This window comes from Staurois parvus, unplaced genomic scaffold, assembly GCF_062004578.1.
Source record: "Staurois parvus isolate SC_StPar_1 unplaced genomic scaffold, SC_StPar_1.0 ptg000576l, whole genome shotgun sequence".
NCBI lineage: Eukaryota > Metazoa > Chordata > Amphibia > Anura > Ranidae > Staurois > Staurois parvus.
In genome coordinates, this window is record NW_028318372.1 from 2,010,955 (window position 1) to 2,028,600 (window position 17,646).

The 17,646-nt window shown below is 46.5% G+C and overlaps 1 protein-coding gene across 1 annotated transcript in view; it reads right to left on the reverse strand.

Moving 5' to 3' along the window:
- Positions 1–17,646, reverse strand: part of VPS50 (VPS50 subunit of EARP/GARPII complex) — a 308,344-nt gene that overhangs the window by 38,805 nt on the left and 251,893 nt on the right. Inside the window, exons 18-20 of the mRNA XM_089692114.1 lie at positions 9,728–9,904; positions 5,169–5,287; positions 783–889 (exon numbers count right to left, since the gene is read on the reverse strand). Of these exons, the coding sequence (XP_089548240.1) occupies positions 783–889; positions 5,169–5,287; positions 9,728–9,904 (403 nt within the window). The remainder of the gene's footprint in view (positions 1–782; positions 890–5,168; positions 5,288–9,727; positions 9,905–17,646) is intronic.

Sequence of the window (17,646 nt, forward strand, 5' to 3'; positions counted from 1 at the left end):
GTATGTATGAATGTGAGTTAGGGAACTTAGATTGTACACCCCTTGAGGGTTAGGGACTGATGTGAATGTACAATATATATATATATATATATATATATATATATAAATATAAAGTGGGGCAGCACAGTGGCTAAATGGTTAGCACTTCCGCCTGGCAGTACTCGGGTCATTGGTTTGAAGCCCAACCACGGCACCACCTGCCTGGAGTCTGCATGTTCTCCCTGTGCCTGCGTGTGTTTCCTCCCACACTCCAAAGACATGCTGGTAGGGTAATTGGCTCCTGTCTAAATTGTCCCTAGTATGTGTATGTATGAATGTGAGTTAGGGACCTTAGATTGTACTCCCCTTGAGGGTTAGGGACTGATGTGAATGTACACTATATATATGTAAAGTGCTGCGTAAATTGACGGCGCTATATAAGTACCTGTAATAAATAAATAAATGTTTGTACATAGAGCTCAGCTTCTATTGTGGATACTTGATAGAATTCCTCTTTAATAAAATAAATAGACAAAATGAGTAATTAATTGCACAGGTAATCAACAACACGTTTTCCTAAAAAAGACAGCTCCAGCCCTCCCTTAATGACTGACCTGCTTGTTCTAATAACTGTAACAAAGTAAGACAGTAATTTTTAATTTCAGAATTTAATTATGAAAAAGACAGCCTGTGTTTACATTACCTACTTGTCCTTTCTCTGTGCAGACGTCCCTGAGACGTGTGGCATGAATTAAGCGGGAATCTTGTACAAGGTAATTAATCAGCAACAGGCTTCTACTTACCAACAAGCCGTATTACGTTGAGCGTTGTGTTGGTAAGGATGGGCGCATTCATCTTGTTCAGGCTGTAATCTGATCGCTTCCTGCTGCGCAGGGTCTCTCTCGAAACACTTCATTAAGACGAAAACAGAATGAGGTCACAATTAGTATATAGTGCTGAGCTCTTGGATTTTCTGACATTTTCTAAAAAAAAAAAAAAATTAAACAAATTCTCCCCTATACATGATCACGCTAAAGAAAGCATCACCATGCAGTCTAAGTGCCGGTTCACACCAGAATGTGGTACGGGAAAGTCACATTTTTTGTACCTTTTCTTTGCCGCGTTCAAAACGCACTGCAGTTGTGATCTGCAGCAGGTGTCAATAATAATTTAATGGAACCCCAAATGCAGGTCACAAATGCAGTGCCTTTGCCCGCAACAGATGGCATGTTATAGAAGTACCATACTAACCGATTGCAGTGCGTTTCCAAAAGTAGTGGATGCGCTACATTTGTCGTGGTGCAGTGTGATTTTACTCCGTTCAAAATTAATGGGCTGAAATCGCACCGCACAGAACTGAATGTGAATCACATTTCCCCATGTGAAGCGGGCCTAATATGGAGTGAGTGACACAGTTATAGCAATGTGGGGGTGATGGGAACATGACGATGAAACAACCACAACGTCTTTTTCAAGAGCAGCCTGTATTTCTCCTGAGGTTACCTGAGGGCTTTTTTTTGTATCCAGAACAATTCTTCTGGCAGTTGTGACTACAATCTTTCTTGGTCTACCTGACCTTGGCTTGGTATCAAGAGATTCCTGAATTTTCCATTTCTTACGTGATTGAACAGTACTGACTGGCATATTCAAGGTTTCGGATATCTTTTTATATTCTTTTCCATCTTTATACAGTTCCATTAACTTGTTATGCAGGTCTTTTGACAGTTGTTCTCTGCTCCCCATGGCTCTATATCCAGCCTGCTCAGTGCATCCACGTGACATCTAACAAACTCATTGACTATTTATACACATACACAATCTAATTTATACACATACACTGCAATCTAAAAAACCTTTAACCACTTGCCTACAGGGCACTTATACCCCCTTCTTTACCAGGCCAATTTTCAGCTTTCAGCGCTGTCGCACTTTGAATGACAATTGAGCGGTCATGCAACACTGTACAAATGTGAAATTTTTATCATTTTTTTCTCACAAATAGAGCTTTCTTTTGGTGGTATTTAATCACCGCTGGGCACTTTACTTTTTGCGCTATAAACAAAAAATTGCAAAAAATGTAAAAAAAAAAAGTTTCTTTGTTTCTATTATAAAATTTTTCAAACAGGTAATTTTTCTCCTGCACTGATGTGCGTTGATGAGGCAGCACTGATGGGCACTAATAGGCGGCACTGATAGGCGGCACTGATGGGAACTGATAGGCAGCACTGATAGGCAGCACTAATGAGGCGGCACGGATAGGCGGCACTGAGAGGTTTCACAGATAGGCGGCACTGATAAGTGGCACTGATAGACAGCACTGATAGGTGGCACTGACTGGCATCACTGCTGGGCACTGACTGGCGGCACTGCTAGGCATTGACTGGCACAACTGCTGGGCACTGACTGGAACAACCACTGGGCACTGACTGGTGGCACTGACTGGCAGCACTGCTGGGCTGCACTGATGGGTGGCACTGGTGGGCACAGGAAGGTGGCACTTCTGAGCACAGGTGTGTGGCACTGCTGGGTGGCACAGGTGGATGCACTGCTGGGCACAGGTGGGCGCACTGCTGGGCACAGGTGGGCGGAACTGGTGGGTGGCACTGCTGGGCACCGATCATCAGGGCACTGATCATCAGTGCCAATCCCTGCTCTGACAACTGGCGGTTCTCGGCAGTACTTTCCTCACGCTCTGACAGCGTGAGGAAACTGCAGCCGAGAACCGGTAATTGCATTTCCCCGTGATCAGCGTGTCATTGGACAAGGTTGATCACGTGGTAAAAGGCCGCTGTGATTGGCCTTTTACCACATCACGTGGTCAGCTGTGTCCGTAGGACACAGCGATCATGGAGATCACCGGGGGCGCGCAGGAGGACGTCATATGATGCCCTCCCAGAACTGGCCAGCCGCAGTGTAGCCGTCATCTATCTGCGGTCGGCAGGTGGTTAATTGCCATTTTAACCCGTGTGTGTCACCTTGTGTGTCTGTACCAAGGCCAAACATTCCAGGGGAGGGAAACTTTTGATCATGGCCATTTGGGTGATTTTTCTTATCATTATTATTTAAAAAGGAACCAAACTACTATGTGATAATAAATGGCTTCATATGATCATCATCCTTAACCTCTTCACGCCAGCGGAACACAAATGTGCGGCCTCCCGGTGTCTGGGCCTAGTCGCCGAGCGGCCGCACATTTGCATTCTATTAAAAAAAGGACATATGTGCGGAGAGCATGCGCCCTGCGTGCTCCCGGCACACATGTCCGGTGCTCACGGAAAGGTCCCGATCTCCTCTTTCGATCGGGACCTTTCCCAATCATGTCACCGCCGAGACGGCGCGTCACGGCAGTCACATGACCCTAAACCCCACCTCCCAGCTTCTGAAACTCTTAAAGGGCCAGGAGGCGCCGGCGTGAAGGGGTTAAATAAAAGACTGTTTATAGGAATTATAAGTTATATTTTGAATATAAAAGCCAAAATGTCACAAATTTGGGTATGAAAACTTTTGAGCACAACTGTATTTCCTAATTCATCCAAAATGGAAAAAAAAAAAGTTTTGGCCAGCTGGGCCTTCAGTTCATGTCAGCCAAATGCATTCCAGGTCTTAGGGCCAGTTCACACTATCTCATTTTGTCTCTCATAGTTGAGGTCTACCTATGATGCCAATTACAGGCCTCTCTCATCTTTTTAAGTGGGAGAACTTGCACAATTGGTGGCTGACTAAATACTTTTTTGCCCCACTGTAGTTTTTTAGGGGATTATTTAGCACTAGTTATCTATACCTTTCAATACAGTGTGGTCACTTTATATGTATTTTTATATCATTGCACCTACTTATTTAGTTTTTTATGTGAAGAGCTTCACCAATATTGTTTTTTTTATGTCATACATCCTGTGGTATTGAGAATAGGTGGTAGAAGCTTGCATATATTTGGGGTTGTATTTGTTCTTACCAGTGGAGCGCAGGGGGATTATTTTTATATTAACCATATAATTTACTGTGTGTTTTGGATGCAGAAAAAAAGCAACTGAAACGCATGTAGTGTGAACTGGCCCTTAGTCTGTTTTCTGTCTGAGACAGCCACAGTCCTGAGTGGAAAAGCCCATCTCCTGCCAGCATGCTGTAGAGAAGGACCCTTGCTCTCTTTGAGGAAGCAGCGGACTATTTGATGAGGAATGATGCACCCCTTGATGAGTCAGACTTCGCCCTGGTGCACACCTGTGCGGGTTTGACATTGCACTACTGCAATGCTGCAATACTGCTGACATCTGTGCGCAATGAAGTTGCAGAGAAATAGTGCAGGAACCTTTTTTAAAGTTGCTGCGACCTGAGTCTCCCCCGCTTCGAACGGTTCCATTGCCACAAATGGGATGCAACTTTAAATAGTCAAGTCACATGACAAGCCACGCTGGTGTGAACCAGGGCTTAGAGCTCTGCAATCAGGGAAGCCGATACCCCCTGCTGATTGGAGAGCTCCAGTTGTGACTCAGCAGGAGGAAGTTGGACCTCTAAAAGACCCCTGACATCTTAATGAATAGAACCAGTCAGAGCAAAATAGTATCACATAGAGGACTTTTAGTACCCTATGTGATCATAAATATTTAGAAAAAAAAAAAAGTGTGAAAAAATATAAAACGTTACACACAAGAATTTAAACTCCCAAAGAAAACATGAGCCGCCGCACCACCACCCCGACATATATGCACATACAAAATGTACGCCATTCACAGAATGCCTTACATTTTTCTCAGTGAGTGCAAGGCATTCTCTGATTGGAGAGGAGGGGGCGGTGATATCACAAGCTGAGTGAGTGAAACCCTGTGCTTACTATGCGGCCTGTCATGGGCCCCGGAAGACCCTGGCGATCTCTGTGGTACTGACTACTAAAGTGATTTTCTGCTTCCAAAGTGGTCCCGCATACTGTACAAACCTTACACTGGTCCAAGCTGAACCAGTGAAACTATAGAATAAAATCCAAGCCTTGAGTTCAGCTTTACTGAATACAGAGCTGTATTAATATGTGTGTAATACCCTCAATGATTTTAACTTAACAAGGAAGATTCTATTAAATCAGTGAATCAATATACTAATGTATTCCTCCATTGGTAAGTACTGATGTTCAGGATCCCTGAGCCAGGTACTAAGCCAAACCTACAGCAGAGAAAAGCCAGTAAGATATGAATATTCACCTCTTCGATGGCGCATCCCCGGTCTGCTCATCCACATAATCCCGCTTTAGCTCCTCCGGAACATCGCTGTCACTGTCGTACTCCTGATAAGCACTTTTTTCCAGCTCATCAGATTCATACTGTGAAAAGAGAACACAAGGAAGACACCCAATTTGTTTCTTTTACAGGCCTAGAATTTGTGGCTTACTTCAATCACGGCAGAAAAACACGGCTTTTTACAATGATGCAGGAGGAAAAAAAGAAAAAGATTTGCACAACATTCAGACTGGTACATATATTAAAGCTGCCACTGGCGTGATAACGACCACCACACACTGAGCCTTTGCAGCGGGAGTGGAAGAACATTCATCTCAAAAATAATGCACAATACATAAAACGCAACTAATAAACAATCGATAGGACAAACTTTATCAACCTTTCCTTCTGCTATGCAGAACTTTACAGAATGTTTTCTGAAGACAGCAACGGAGGTGACATGGATTTCTGACTTCAAAGCCTATTGTGTGATTTACAAATGAAACTTTTTTGTAACAATTGTTAAATCCATATTTTAAAAAGGGCGAGAAAACATGTATTCAGCCTCAAATTTGGCCCCACTTGGTTGACACAGCTTGGCAATGCACAGGCATTGCATTACATGGAACCAACCGGCATCTGCAAAACATGGCACAATCCAGATGGTTTGTTATAACAGACATCACTCCAAATCTGAGACCAGCAGACAGAGGAAAGAGTGTCTTAGACCCATACCTCTGATATACTAAAATAACAGAATGCATTTGACCACACGATGAACAGGGATTCTCCCCCAAATTATGGCAGCACCTTACTTATCCTACTTCTATTCTTTTGGTGTCCATAATGATAAGGTACTTGTAGCAGAGTGTGTGGGTGTATAACACACACACATCAAGCATAACTTTCTGACCACCCATCTAATATTGAATAGGTCCCCTGACCCATCAAGGCATGGATGCCACTAGACCACTGAAGGTATGCTGTGGTATCTAACAGCAAGCCGTTGATAGCAGATACTCTATGGATGTGGGAACTCCATGGAGCGGACTTGTTTTTCCAGCACATGCCACAGCTGCTCGATTGGATTAAGATCTGGAGAATTTGGAAGCCAAGTCAACACCGCAATCCTGTTGTGTTCCTCAATTCTTGGGCCATTTTTGCAGTGCGGCAGGGCACATTACCCTGATATCAGGGTATACCATCTCCATGAAGGGGTGGTACTTGTGTAAGCCGTGTAGCGGGTGGGCTCCCCAGGATACAGTGAAGTCACGAACAAGGAAAGCAACCCCAACACCAGCTTTTGCCACAACAGAATTTTACTTAGATGTGGCAAATAAACACAACCACAAATGCTGGGAACATACAATAAATTTACATACACCCAGCCCAAAGGCTGAGACCCTTGTGCTGCACAGCACGGCGCCTTCTGATGGATGAAAGTAGAAAGTGAAGTAATTTACCTACTGGCGGGCACAACTAAGCTGCCACACCTTACCTGTTATTACCCTAAAAGAGCAGGAATCAGTGTATGGGTGTATGGTATGGGCTAGCCTGTGGTGCAGCACAACAGCCTACAATCTTACACAAATCTACAGTATTCCCCCTCCCATAACTGGTCCTGTAGCACGTGCCTGAGTATTCCTTCTGAGCAAAACGCCAGTCTGGCTTGAGATTGTGGGATTTTATCAGCTCTCCAATGTGAAATGTCACTTTAAGTTGTGGAGTCCTTCCAATGATCAGTAACAACACTTGTGGCCTGACACAAACAGAGACCCTAACTAACTATAAGCCTGGTCTCAGTCTATAGGCTCCAAAACTGAAATGAGGTGTGTGCACGATCTTACCGACCTGGGTCTGCTTTGTATCCGCTGGTGACTCTGAACAGAACAAATGTCTCTCCAACAAGCATGCGATATCGTAGTATATGTTGCGTTGTTCTTCTGCTCTCATCAGCATTCCTGGCAGCAATCTTCCTTTCTCTGAACAGGATCAGGGTCTTGGACACGATCAGCTTCACTTAGCTGCAGCTCTGGATACTGAGGGATGCATTCACAGCTGGATGTCATCGGATTCTCAGCTCACACGGCCCCTTCATTCAGCATCGTCCCAAAACATGGCTGCAGTCTCCTCTTCCTGTTCACTAAACTCCATGTGAAAACTCCACCTCTTATTGAATATAGAAATATCTATGCAGTCTGGGGCTGTGTTAGAAAAACAGTGACATCTTATGGCTAAACCGCAGAATGTCACTCCAGAACGTTTAATTTACTGCACACAAACAGTGTTCAAACAATGAGAGCTGTTTCCCCATCTCACACTTGGACAGCAACAATGTCTAGGTAGGTAGCATGTGTCAACTACCAAGACCCAAGGTTTCCCAGGAGAACATTGTCCAAAGCGTCACACTGCCTTCTGCAGCACCATATTGCCTCCACCAGTTTGCCTTCTTCCCATACTGCATTCTGGTGCCATCTCTTCCCCAGGTAACCGATACACTCACACCCAGACATCCAAATGATGGAAAAGAAAACATTACTCTTCAGACCAGACCATCTTATGTTATTCACTTAACCTGTCAGCGGTCATAAAGTTATGGCTGAATGGTGTGGGTGTGTGTGTGTGTGAGATTTGTGTGTGTGTGTGTGTGTTCTGCTGTGCACAATTGAGCTCTGTATTTGCAAAACTGTGAGGTATATTTATAAAGCCGTGAACGTGATGTTCACCAAACATTCACTGCAGGTGTATCTTCCTTGTGCACTATAGATTTAACAGCAGTGAACGGCACATTTACTGCTTTATTAATTAGGGAAAATTATTTGATCCCCTGCTGATTTTGAAAGTTTGTCCACTTACAAAGAAATGAAGGGTCTATAATTTTTATCATAGTTGTACTATCATGACTTAGAACTTGGTGGAGAAACCCTTAATGGCAAGAACAGAGGTGAGACGTTTCTTGTGGTTTGTTACTAGGTTTGCACACATCTCAGGAGGGATTTTGGTCCAGTCTTCTTTACAGATCTTCTCTAAATCCTTAAAGTTTCTTGGCTGTTGCTTGGCAAACGAAAGGATCATTAAGTTTCAGCTCCCTCCATAAATTTTCTACAGGATTAAGGTCTGGAGCCACTCCTTTGTTGCCTTGACGGTATTTTTTGGGTCATTGTCATGCTGAAAGACCCATCCATGACCTATCTTCAGTGTTCTTGCTGAGGGAAGAAAGTTCTTATCCAAGATTTTACAATACGTGGCCCCGTCCAATTGCCCCTCAATGCGGCAAAGTCGGCCTGTATATTTAGTAGAGAAACAGCCCCAAAGCATAATGTTTCCACCTCCGTGCTTGACTGTAGGGATGGTGTTCTTAGGATCATAGTCAGCATTTTTCTTCCTCCAAACATGGCAAGTTAATGCCAAAGAGCTCAATTTTGGTCTCATCTGACCACAGTACTTTCTCCCAATCCTTTCTCTGAATCATTTAGATGTTCACTGGCAAACTTTAGATGGGCCTTTACATGTGCCTTCTTAAGGAGAATGATCTTGCGGGTGCTGCAGTATTTCAATCCATGGCAGCGTATTGTGTTACCAATGGTTTGTTTGGTGTCTGTGGTCCCAACTCTCTTATTCACAAGCTCCTCCCATGCGTTCTGGGCTGATCCCTCACTTTTCTCATGATCATCCTTACCCCATGAGGCGAAATCTTGCATGGAGCTCCAGACTGAGGGCGATTGATTGTTATTTTGTATTTCTACCATTTGTGAATAATCGCTCCAACAGTTGTCTCCTTCTCACCATGCTTCTTGCTGATGGCCTTGTAGCCCATTCCAGCCTTGTGCAGGTCTACAAGCTTGTCCCTGATGTTCTTTGACAGCTCTTTGGTCTTGCCCATGGTGGTGCCCAAGAAAGAGATTCTGTGGACAGGTGTCTTTTATACACATAACAAGTTCATGTACCCCATGAACACATAGCCAGTCTGCAGGAGTCAGAATTATTGTTGCTTGGTAGGGGATCAAATACTTATTTTACTCACTGGATGTTTGATTGATATTTTGCCTCTATAATTTAAAATACACCTATGGTACAAATTATAATTGTCCCCCTTTGTAATGTACAACGCTGAACTATTGGCGCTTTATAAATACTGTATAATAATAATAATACTAATAATTATAGACCCTTCATTTTTTTGTAAGTGGGCAAACTTACAAAATCTGCAGGGGATCAAATAATTATTTTCTCCATTGTTTATACTGTAGATCCCTATATACTTTTCATATGTGGTTAGTGTAAAATATATACAAATGATGTTATAAAATATATCAGGAAAAACCTTATGTCATTTAGTGTTCTTGCTGTCATATCACTTGCTTGTTTTGCTCTGTGCTCTTGAAAATGGGGAACATAAAGGCCCACACTATAGATGACAGGCACCTCACTCTGCTTATTTTCAGGGAGACACCAGCCAATCCAAGGCTACTTTAAGCTTTAGTTTTGTTCAGTGAACTGACTTCTGGTTTTATCAGCATCTTTGCCTATAAACTGTATCTTACCCCATTGGCCGCCAGCACATCCTCTGTTTCATCTTCTTTCATAGAAGATTGTATCTCAAAAGGATTGCCTCCGCTGATATACTGATCAAACAATGACATTGTAGCAGAGTCGGTTGCAGACGCTTGTTTACTTGGTGACATCGATGGGGAACGAGACTGATTCAAACACTTAAATTCCTACAGATAGGAGTGAGAAGAAAATTCAAGAGATTACAAAGTAAACTTTGAAACGGTTTATCAGGGGAAGTATATTTAAGATTGGGTTTAATCTGCAGTGTCTAGCCATCTAATGCCATCATACCACACAGCAGGGGAAGCCTGCCCTATTCCCTTAGAGTACAGATAATCCCTAACTGAAAGCATTCTGTGTCTGTGCAGCATTAATGTGATCAGTTTTCTTTTTCCGCAGTGGTGAGGTGAGGGAAGATGGAGTGCATTCTTACAAGCTCTGGGAGGCATTCGCCTAAGGGCTCATTCACATCCATGTGTTGCAACACTGTAGAAGCGCTGCATTGCAGCACACCATGACCCACAATAACGCACTGCGTGCCAAAAATGGTGCAGTTCCAATTTTATCTCCATTGTGGTACATTGCAGTCCATTTAAATGAAGGGGCTGCCTTGACATAACACAAGTTAAAGGACATAAGTTAAACACACCGCAACGGATTGGATGGATGTGAATAAGCCCTAAGTGAGCACCCTTCATTTTGAGAGTCCTAGGTTGCTCTAATCATCCTGCTGATGTTTCATTTGCCTATTTGCGGACCGACCGATCACAATATATTGCGGGCAAAGCATCGTACTAATATGTCGCTGCCTGCTTCCGAGTTTGGGGCACGTACACGCGCAGCTCCCCAATCCCCCCCTCCCCCCAACGACACCCACTGTGTTTGTACACAGCGGGAGTCTGTCAGCGAGTCCCTGCCAATGATTCATGGCTGGGACCTGCTGATTGATTGTGTACAATCACAGCCCAGAGCTCTGTGTTGACATTCAATACAGGGCTCTGTACAAAGGGAACAACCTCTCTGTTTCCCATCTCAGCGATGAGAAAGAGATCAGTTAGTAAAAGCAGCACATAATACACACATTACATATTGGAAGGCACACATTTAACCCTCTGATTGCCCTAGATGTTATCCCCTTCCCAGCCAATGTCATTAATACAGTGATAGTGTATATTATTATCATTGATCACTGTATTAGTGTCACTGGTGATATCAGTGGCAATTAGCCAGCTCCCTCCCAGCCTCAGTTAGTGTCAGATTGTCCACCACACTATTGCAGTCCCTTTATAAATCATTGATCACCGCCATTAGTGGTAAAAAAAAAAAAAAAAATTACAGACACCTGGCGTGTGTACAGATCTAGGCTCTGTTCACAAATGCCTGACACAAGTCACACCATACTATAGGCTCTTACCTTGTGAGTTGCTACAAAGTTGCAATCTATAGTCTGATTACTGGTGGGCGAGGAGACTGAGGAAACACTGCCTCTGGTCTGCAGCAGACTGATGACACGATCTCATTCCAGGCAGTCACTGACTGGAGCTCAAGCAAGGCATTCTTTTAATAAAAGGTGAAGCTTTCTTTTTTTTTTTTCAATGACGGTATACTATTGTTGTAAATTGTGACAGGTCAGTCACTTGTTTGTGCAGACTTGCAAAGTTACAAAAGGTTCCCTTCAATATAAAATGTTTATTTAAAAATCTTATAACCAGTAGCTTTTTTTAATGTAACTCTTATTTTCCGAAGGATTTGCTCAGCTTACAAATGACATAAGCACTTATAGCAATTTAGTTAAGATGCTGCATCCTAATAATGGTGTGTAACCCTGCTGCACGTTCATGAGGACAGGACAAGGATAATCCTTTCTCCAGTGTCTCCTTCTAATTTATTTTCTAGTTAAATCAGTAAGACATGGACACAATGTTGTAGAAAGACATTATGATGGCCGTCTCAGTGTCAGAAGTTCAATTTGTATATTAATCTTTAATATGTGGTGAAAGCGAGAGAATGGCGCTATAGATGGGAAGAAGAGGGCCAGAAGCAGTGATCATATTATTCATGTTCCTGGCCGCTGATGTTGTTTCTGAGCTGCTAACTCTCCTAATTGTGTATTTGGCCACCTGGCTAGCGGACATCGGGCTACATTGTTGTGCTTTACAAGAGATCAGAGGCTAACCCTCCTTCCAGGAAAGAGTTCCCACTCTTTATGCATTAATTGGGGATGACCACAGTTTATGGGGTTTGGTGATCAGTTTGCTATGGACTTCCTACTGGCCAATGCAGTCCCCTAAACCCCTCTCTTACCCCCTCCCCCCCTCCTCTTTTCTCCCCTTGACTCTATTCTACTTATTTCTGTTGGCACTAGTGTTTGGCACTGGAGGAGGTATTAGAAAACAGCCCCAATTTCCTTGATTCTCCATCAAACTGCAAGTGGGATGAGATGCTTTAGGCTCCCTAAAGTCTAGAAATCAGTTGGATTTGACATTGCACTTTTAATTTACGTGCTTTGCAAGCAATATCATTGTGATAGCCCCTTAAGAACTTATTTTGCCTAATTTTTTGGTTATGTAATGGGTTGCCTTTAAAGTATTTCTTGATTAGGTCATAATATATGGATATATGGATACATGTATTTGGTCCTATTCTTCAGCCAAGATAACATAACTGGTGGTTTCTGCTACAAAAACAGATATCTAGCACTTTTCGATGCTCAGGACCACAAAGAGGAGTTCTGTCACAAAACCTGCATTGATCTACTAGAGATCTGTCGGGGATCGTCGCGCCGCTGGTCCCGGCGCAGGCGCAGTACACCTCCCTGTACGCGAGCGCCGGGACTTGGCCGACCGCGGCAATCAGGTTCGCGCATGCGCAGTAGTGACCGCGGGCGCGCGCCTGGCACCAATGACAGCGCAGGGCGGGATATTTAAACGGCCCTGAGCTGTCATTCAGTGCCTTTTGGTCTTTTGTATCCTGTGAACCTGTGAACCTGTCTGAAGTAAGTTGCTGACCCGGATTGTGCCCTGACCTTGCTGTTTTCTCCTGTTTTGACCCTTGCTTGCCTGACCTCTCTCCTGTATGCCCCCTATTGGATCTGACCTGCTGTTGCTGACCTGGCGTGTGACCCGACTATTCTCTGCCCGCTGCTCTGTACCGCACCGTCCCCATAGTTACCGACCCGGCTTGTATGACCCTGCTCCTGCTCAGCCATCCATCCATCCATCCATCCGTCCCTCTCTACGGGGTCTCCAGACCTCCTCATACCTGGCTCTCTCCCGTGGGAGCCCCTGGCGAATACCCCTACCACTGACGGGTGTCCTCAGTAGTCACGACCTGGTCCTGGGGTACTCCAAGTCCATCCCCACCATCAGGGGCCCTGGTGAACAAGTACCCTGGGGCTTAGACTCCGTGCGCTGGGAACATCCGACCAGTGGAGTGCTAGTGGTACCGCCGGGCGGTCCCTTACAGTACCAAAAGGCCATGACTGAGCCTAGAGGAGGGCCCTCCCCGTTAGAGGAAATTTGCAGGCACCTAGCTACTTTGACGCAGGCCGTAACGGTCCTGCAGGACAGATGCATGCAGCTGGAGAATCGCATCCAGACTGGCTCTGTTTCTGATCCTGCCCCACAGGCCCCGGTTTCTGCACCCCCGGCCCTGGTAGCTCAGGAGCCAGCCTCAGGGGCTTCCGCCCCGCTCCCTATGGTAGAACCCCGAGTACCCCTACCGGAGCGTTTTCACGGGGACCGCACACGCTTCCGGTCATTCCGCGACTCCTGTCTCTTGTTCTTTGAGCTACAACCCCGTACCTTCCTGACCGAAAACGTGAAGGTAGGATTCATTATTTCACTACTACAGGGTGAACCCCAGGATTGGGCCCACCGGCTAAGGGGAAACAATGATCCTCACCTGGGATCGGTCAATAGTTTCTTTGAAGCAATGGCCATCTTGTATGATGACCCACAGCGGGCAGCCTCTGCCGAAGCGACCTTATATGCGCTCCGACAGGGCCGGCGGGCGGCAGAGGAATACGCCTCTGATTTCAGGCGGTGGATGGGGGACACACGCTGGAATGAGTTCGCTCTATTGCACCAGTTCCGTATGGGACTCTCCGATCCCTTGAAAGATGAGCTGGCCCGGGTGGAGGTTCCCGAGTCTCTAGAAGACCTTATTGCCCTGACAATTAAGATTGACCGAAGACTGCGGGAACGCAGGCTTGAGAGGTCCGGCCAGGGTCGCGGAAATACCTGGGGTCCATTCCTAGGCCCCAGCCCACCAACCCGACAAAGCATCCAGAACCCACCACCAGGAGATGTTCCGGAACCTATGCAGCTAGGTCTGGCACGGCCTAAATTATCACCGGAGGAACGCCAGCGCAGACGAGCCCAGAACCTCTGCCTTTACTGCGGTGAAGCTGGTCATATGGTGCGATCCTGCCCTCAAAAAATGAGTAAGTGCACCCGTTTTTCTTCCTTGTCTGTTAGCAATACCTGTCCTTCGCAATACTTAGTAGTGCCCCTCTCCTTTCAGCTCCCAGGAAAGATCGTGGAGGTGACAGCCATAGTTGATTCGGGGGCATGCAGCTGTTTCCTGGATCTTGAGTTTGCTCACCAACAGGGTATCCCTCTCCAACACAGACAGAAGGGCTTCAACATCTTTTTGGCTGATGGTTCCCAGATAAAATCGGGGGTAGTTAATCAGGAAACTCCCCCCATTGCCACTATCATTGCCAACCAGCACCAGGAGTTCCTCCGCCTGGACGCTATTGCATCACCTCTTTTCCCAGTCATTCTGGGGCTCCCATGGTTACGGGCCCATAACCCCCAGATTGACTGGGAGACCGGGTCAATCTCGTTCCCTTCCCCATACTGTCGGGAACATTGTCGCACTTCGGGCCCCGCGGGGCCCCGAGTTCTCCTTTGCTCCGAAGGAGACTCCGACTTGAAACAGGTTATTCCCGCAGCCTATCATGGGTTCCTGGATGTGTTCAGTAAGCGGGGAGCCGACACTCTGCCCCCCCACCGCCCGTATGACTGTCCAATCGACCTGTTACCAGGCTCTGAAATCCCTTTTGGGCGTATTTTCCCCCTATCTGAGCTTGAATTGGGGGCCCTGAAGGAATATATCGAGGACAGCCTCCAGAAGGGATTCATCCGCCCCTCCACTTCTCCAGCAGGAGCGGGAATCTTCTTCGTGGAGAAAAAAGACAAAACCCTGAGACCTTGTATTGACTACCGGGAGCTGAACAGGGTCACGATAAAAAATCGTTACCCATTGCCATTGGTACCAGAACTGTTTCAGAGCCTAAAGGCTGCAGTCATATTCACAAAACTTGATTTAAGGGGGGCCTATAACCTGGTACGCATAAGAGAGGGGGACGAGTGGAAAACTGCTTTCCGTACCCGGTTTGGCCACTTTGAATACTTGGTCATGCCATTTGGGCTGTGCAATGCACCAGCCACCTTCCAACACTTTGTGAACGACATCTTCAGGGATTTTTTGGATGTCTTCGTTATCGTCTACTTGGACGACATACTAATTTTTTCACCCTCTCTAGAGGATCATAGGATACATGTGGCGAAAGTTTTGGGGCGATTGCGGCAGCATGGGTTATATGCTAAGGCGGAGAAATGTTGCTTTGAGCAATCTAGCATCACGTTCCTAGGCCTGATTATCTCCACTGCGGGGGTCGCGATGGACCCCCAGAAGGTCTCTGCGATTTTAGATTGGCCTGAACCCACGGACAAAAAAGGTGTCCAACGGTTTATAGGGTTCGCGAACTTTTATCGGAAGTTCATCAAAAACTTCTCGGGTCTGGTCTCCCCCATTACCCAACTAACCAAACTTGGAACCCGGTTCAAATGGACACCAGAGGCTCAAAAAGCTTTCGAAGCTCTGAAAAAGCTGTTTACCTCGGCACCCATCCTGGGCCACCCGGACGCGGCCCTGCCCTACATCTTGGAGGTAGATGCATCGGAGAATGCGGTAGGATCCATCCTGTCTCAGCGGAAAGGCACCAAAGAGTTACTCCATCCCGTAGCATTCTTCTCGAGGAAACTCACCCCAGCAGAGAAGAATTACGATATCGGGGATCGAGAGCTGCTGGCTATCAAAGCAGCGCTAGAAGAATGGAGATACCTGCTGGAAGGTGCCTCACACCCTATATTGATTTTCACAGACCACAAGAATCTGGAATATCTGAGGACTGCCAAGCGTCTACGCCCACGGCAGGCAAGATGGGCCCTGTTCTTTTCCAGATTCAATTTTCATATTACTTACAGGCCCGGATCTAAAAATACGAAGCCTGACGCGCTATCTCGTATGTTTGAGGACTCCGAAGAAGAACTGGTACCCGACACTATCTTGTCCTCAGGGAACTTCTTGGCGCTCCAGTCGGACCTTCGCTCCAAGTTAATAGAAGCATCTACGGCCACACCAACCCCAGTTGGGGTATCCCTCCAGAACAAAGGGGGACTCCTGTGGAAGGAGGATTCTATCATGGTACCTGAGGAAGTCCGGACCCTGGTTTTGGGGCATTGCCACGATCACCCGCTGGCGGGTCACTTTGGCCCAGTCAAGACTCTGGAGCTTCTCCGGCGCTCGTTTTGGTGGCCAAACATGGCTAAGGATTGCAAGCGCTACGTGAGATCCTGTACCATCTGCCAGAAGAGCAAACCGTCAAGGAGCAAAGCCTGGGGGCTGTTGCGACCTTTGCCGATTCCCGAACGGCCTTGGCAGAAGATCGCGATGGACTTCATAGTCGAGCTCCCACCGTCACAAGACCACACAGCAATTCTGGTGGTTATTGATCGCCTATCCAAGATGGCTCACTTCGTGCCACTAAGGAAGACTCCGTCAGCAACTGAGACGGCGCGAATATTTATCCGGGAGATCGTTAGACTTCATGGAGTACCCGAGGACATCGTCTCTGATCGAGGGGTCCAGTTTACATCTAAGTTTTGGAGGGCTCTGTGCAAGGCCCTGGACATCAAGTTGTCCCTCTCCTCCGCGTTCCACCCTCAGACCAACGGTCAGACCGAGAGGACGAACCAGACCCTGGAGCAATACTTGCGTTGCTACACGTCTTTCCTGCAGGATGATTGGCTGTCTCTTTTACCCCTGGCGGAGTTCGCTTATAACAACGCAAGCCATTCGGCAACGGGGCAGTCCCCATTCTTTTCGAATTATGGGTTTCACCCTGTCTTTCTCCCTGACTTGGTCTCTGAATGCCCAGTTCCAGCCACGCAGGATGCGTTGACCTTCTTCTCCGTCAATAACAAATTACTCCAGGAAGCCATCGCTCGGGCCCAAGAGGACAATAAGAAGGAGTTTAACAAGAAACGAAGAGGGGATTTGGCGTTGCGGCCTGGGCAGAAGGTGTGGTTGGCCACAACCAACTTAAAGATGCTTTGTCCTTCGAAAAAATTGGGACCTAAATTTGTGGGGCCTTTTCAGGTAAAGCGGATGGTCAACGAAGTGGCATATGAGCTGATCCTTCCGGCCACATTCAGAATTCATCCAGTTTTCCATGTATCTCTGCTGAAGCCAGTGATCCCAGATGCCTTCCCAGAACGAGAATCCAGACCCCCTGATGCCATCACGGTCGAGGGACAAGAGGAATTTGAGGTGGAAACGATCCTTAAGTGCCGAAGAAGGGGGGGCCAGACCCAATTCCTAATTAAGTGGAAGGGCTATGGTCCTGAGGACAACTCCTGGGAACCGGCTCATAATGTCCACGCACCTAGACTAGTCCGGGAGTTTCTTCGTGATCACCCGTGGTGGAGAGATCGGGTGGGCATCCGGAGGTTGCCCGTAGGGGGGGGGCAATGTCGGGGATCGTCGCGCCGCTGGTCCCGGCGCAGGCGCAGTACACCTCCCTGTACGCGAGCGCCGGGACTTGGCCGACCGCGGCAAT